This window comes from Mesitornis unicolor, unplaced genomic scaffold (assembly GCF_000695765.1).
Source record: "Mesitornis unicolor isolate BGI_N332 unplaced genomic scaffold, ASM69576v1 scaffold32410, whole genome shotgun sequence".
Taxonomy (NCBI): domain Eukaryota; kingdom Metazoa; phylum Chordata; class Aves; order Mesitornithiformes; family Mesitornithidae; genus Mesitornis; species Mesitornis unicolor.
This window is the reverse complement of record NW_010160821.1, coordinates 1,583-2,510: the sequence shown is the minus strand read 5'-3', so window position 1 is coordinate 2,510 and position 928 is coordinate 1,583. Positions and strand designations below refer to the sequence as shown.

Below are 928 nucleotides of genomic sequence, written 5' to 3'. Positions count from 1 at the left end.
CCCACAGCACCAGGGGCAGGGCAGAGCTGCCCCCTCCTGTGCTGCTGCTGTGAGCGTGCCCCAGGAACTGGATCAGGAACCACACCAGTGTCCCCAGAACCCCACCAGTGACCCCAGAACTGAACCAGGAACTGCACCAGTGACCCCAAAACCGCACCAGTGTCCCCAGAACTGCACCAGGAACTGCACCAGTGTCCCCAGAACCGCACCAGTGAGCCCAGAACTGCACTGTGAACTGCACCAGTGACCCCAGAACTGCACTAGGAACTGCACCACTGACCCCAGAACCGTACCAGGAACCTCACCAGTGTCCCCAGAACTGCACCAGTGACCCCAGACTCCAGTGCCCAGAGCTGCCCACGGCCATCACCACCCCCCGGAGCCCAGGGCTGCCCAAACACGGCTCCTCTCCCCCTGTCCCAGCACAGAGCACCCAGCGCCATTCCACCAAAACCGGGTTCGGGGCTGAGCAGAGCCACGGTCGCTGGAGGTGAAGGCTCAGGAGGAGTCACAAAAGGTGCCGTGGGGCACGTCCTGGCACAGCGGGGCTGGCGCTGGGCCTCTGCAGGTCCCTTCCAGCCAAACCACTCTGTGATTTCCCACAGCACAGCACAGCACAGCGGTTCCCTCTCCCACACATCCACATTTACAGAGCCCTTCCCCTCCCGTTGGATCCCGTTACGGAGTCCCCGGACACGCCGGGCAGCGCGGGAAACCGACCTGTTCTTGATGATCCTCTGCACGATCAGGTCCGTGGTGAGGTCGCTGCCGCTGTCCACCAGCCGGAAAACGCCGCGTCTCTTGGGCTCCTGCGGACAGAGGCAGCGCGGGGCCGTGAGCACGGGGGGCTCTGCGCTCACAGCCAGAGCCGAGCAGGGCAGGGCTGCCCGGGGCTGGCAGCAACGGCCACAGGCTCGCCGCCGGGGCC

General features: G+C 65.4%; 1 protein-coding gene across 1 annotated transcript in view; it reads right to left on the bottom strand.

Annotated features, from left to right (window-relative positions):
* Window positions 1-720: 720 nt before the first annotated feature.
* Window positions 721-928, bottom strand: part of PCYT2 (phosphate cytidylyltransferase 2, ethanolamine) — a gene marked incomplete at both ends in the record, with an annotated part of 1,786 nt that continues 1,578 nt past the window's right edge. Inside the window, one exon of the mRNA XM_010191151.1 lies at window positions 721-809. Within this exon, the coding sequence (XP_010189453.1) occupies window positions 721-809 (89 nt within the window). The remainder of the gene's footprint in view (window positions 810-928) is intronic.